This window comes from Gavialis gangeticus, unplaced genomic scaffold (assembly GCF_001723915.1).
Source record: "Gavialis gangeticus isolate Ggan-Ray unplaced genomic scaffold, GavGan_comp1, whole genome shotgun sequence".
Classification (NCBI taxonomy): Eukaryota; Metazoa; Chordata; order Crocodylia; family Gavialidae; genus Gavialis; species Gavialis gangeticus.
This window is the reverse complement of record NW_017728998.1, coordinates 44064951-44068103: the sequence shown is the minus strand read 5'-3', so window position 1 is coordinate 44068103 and position 3153 is coordinate 44064951. Positions and strand designations below refer to the sequence as shown.

General features: G+C 49.7%; 1 protein-coding gene across 3 annotated transcripts in view; it reads right to left on the bottom strand.

Annotated features, from left to right (window-relative positions):
* MLKL (mixed lineage kinase domain like pseudokinase) overlaps positions 1-3153 on the bottom strand; it is a 32916-nt gene that overhangs the window by 27866 nt on the left and 1897 nt on the right. For all 3 annotated transcript variants that reach the window (XM_019505807.1, XM_019505808.1, XM_019505806.1), the window contains exon 2: positions 1357-1815. In XM_019505807.1, the coding sequence (XP_019361352.1) occupies positions 1357-1813 (457 nt within the window). In that variant the 5' untranslated portion in view covers positions 1814-1815. The remainder of the gene's footprint in view (positions 1-1356; positions 1816-3153) is intronic.

Genomic DNA, 3153 nt, shown 5'->3' with positions numbered 1-3153 from the left:
AATATAACTAGAGGTCACCAGCTAGGGCAGCGGGGTGAGAAGCGGCACCTGGGGGAGACTGGGGGTTGCAGGGGAAGAGTGGCAGGGCATGCAGAGGCAGTGGGGTGGGCAGCCAGCTGTTGCAGCTTTGGGAAGGGCAGCCTTGTCTTCTAATCAAGTAAATAAGGTATGTCTTATATATAGGAAGAATAGGAAGGGGATGTTGTATATCACTGCTTTCTAGAGCACAGTTGGGTTGGACATGTTAGTCATTGTCAGCACCTTTGCTGTGTCAGTTCTCTGAACACTTCCAGGCCCTAATGTTTGAAAGGCCAAATCTGAGACTGCAACCAGGAGATGTGAAGCTGGACTCAGTGGCTCAGGCCATCCTAGCTAGTCTCTTAGGCAGGGGTGGGCAAAATACTGCCTGCAACTGGCCCACCAAGTAACTTTATTCAGCCTGTGGCAGGTCCCTCAACCCTGCCTGGCCCAGTCACAGGGGGCAGCCCAGGTCATGGCACTTGCAGCCTGTCCTGCCACCCCCAGGCATGCAGCAGGACTGGGCTGGTTCAGTGGCCAGACTACGCTTCCCAGCAGCCCTGGGAGCAGCAGTTCCTTCTGGCTGCTGCCAGACTTGGCCCCACTACCTGGGCACCTCAGCCTGTCCACCCTACACCCACTGTCCAAGGACTATGGACAGAGTGGGCAGGTGGGGTCTCTGTGGAGACTGGCCAGGGACCCACACAGGTAGGGTGTGTTCAGCCAGGGGGATGAGATGGGATCACAGGCAGGTGGGGAGTGGCATCCAAGAGTGGGACCAGTGGAACTGGGGCAAGGGCCAGGATTGCAAGGCATTGACAGTGCAGAGCCAGGGCCCAGGGCAGGCCATGATCTGCTGCCCACACAGCCCTGCAACGGGTGCTGGTTCTGTGGGCAGGGGAATGCTGGGAGCGGATTGCGGCTCTGCTCTGGGCTCTAGTCTTGTACTGTCACCACCTGCAATCCTGGCCCCAGCCCACACCTGCCTGCCCTGCTTCCAGACATCGCTCCCCACCTGCCCACAGCCCCATCCCATCCACCCGACCGAGTGCACCCTGCCCATGTGGGTCCCACACTGGTCTCCATGGAGACCCCTGGATTGTCAGGTGGTGACAGTGTGGGGTCAGGCCCCAGGGCAGAGCCATGTAGAGAGTTTTGGTGACCTGTTTCAGCCCAGAGTGCAGGGAAGGAGGGTCGTGCTGACCCAGTGGGGTATAGGGGGTGCTGACTGGTCCATGACAGCTTATTAAAACTCCCGAAGTGGCTCTCTAGCCCATATGGTTGCCCACTTCCTCTCTTGGTGTCAGGGAGAATACAGTTTTTAAACTGTGTGCTTACTTGCAAGCAGCTCTTCCAAGAAGGCCTTATCAGCCTTGATGTCCTTGTCATCCTCTTTGTTGCAGGTATCTTGCTGGAAGACCTTTAGGAAGGCCTGTTGCTGCTCAGCCTGCAGTAGGAGTGAGAGCCCTTGAGCAGCATCTCCAAGACACACATTCACCTGCATGAACTCTTCTTTAATATCACTGGCTTGAAAGAACTTCTGTAGCCATGTCTTCTGGCTGTACTTTGTCACCAGCTCTTGGGCCTTCTCCAAAGTCTTCAACAGTCCCTTCAGGGTCTTCTCTACTGGAGGGGAGATTTGTTGTGGAGTCTGCGCCTTGAGGATCTTTATAGGTCTCATTAGGGTTTGAATGCGGTCCCTGAGGCGTTTGCACTGGGACTGACAGTACTTCACATGTTCACATTGGGTGTAGATGACCTGGGCTATGTTCAGGACCTTCTCTGCTATTTCCATATCTGAAATTAAGGGAATTTTTCCATCAGAAATATGGCGCACACTGTGCTGGGAGTGAAAGCTGGCTTCTATTTTTCCTTTAACTCATTTGTCTTAATACGATAGGATTACCATAATTATCCTATCCTATCCTATTCTTGCCATGTGGGACAGCCTCTCTGAATCTCTGCCTCACTGACTTAAGCGATGGATGAGCCTCTAAAAAAGGATGCAATTCATCTCTGTGAAGAAAGCTAAAACAAACTCCAGTTTTCTGCTTAAGTCTGACTTAAGCTCTCATGATACCAGAAACTTGTACTGGCTTTGTGCACAGGGATGAGTTGCAACCCAGATTTGGAGGGAGCTGGCGTTCATTTTGGATAATAATTTAGCTTCTTCTGGTAATTGAACCATCCAAACCTATTGAGTCCACTGTACGTGGCTGGGAGTTCCACTACAGCTGGCTCTCCCGTGAGGTTTCCAGAGGTTCTGCTAACAACCAGGACAGCAACCATGCCTCGTATTCTATTTTACCTTTATTTCAGGGATCTAGGCTGTAACCATGTTGGTCTAAACACAGAGGCAACTTTTTTGCAATTATTTGGTTGGTTTAATAAAAGACATTGCCTCTACCCAAAGAGTTCATTTTACCTTTATGCATCTAAGTGCTACCACACTTAGCACACTTACTACAGTTATTATTACAGTAACTATTCCCCATCTAAATTTAGACACCCGTGACACTTGCTGATATTTATGTGAATTTTAGGTCTTATTGCTACCTGCATAACTAGACTTGTTCTTCTGAGTGTGCTTAGAAGGGATCCATTACAGGCACTTATTCACTGTTGTAATCCTATTCAATCTGGAAAAGCATGCACTTCTGTGTAAGTCTTTAAAACTATTGCGGGGGGGGATCCTGAACACACCTTACCCTTTTTTGCTGTTCTGTGTGTGTCACTACATTCCTCCTAACAGATACTATGATCCCATAAGCAGTTCAGTCTGAATCATGACAATTACCATGTGAAAAAAGCTGATTGTGAGGGCCAGGTTAAAGGATTTTGAGATGCAGAGGCTGATGCTAATAAGGTGACTCTAGGAGGGAACAATGGTCACAGGTCACCACTCAGTTTCCCTGCTATTTACTCAATTGTCCAAAAGATTATCTCAGAGAAATGGGTGAAATATAGAAATCTGAACCTGAACTATATAAAACTTCACACAAAGGCAGAGGTGTAGGAGTCTGGAACTTGGAACAGATTCTAAAGACGTATCTGGGGAAAACCCAGATGTATGGTAACCCTAAATGTGACGACCCAGTGGGGTGCTGCGGGTGCTCGACCACCTGGGCGACAGCA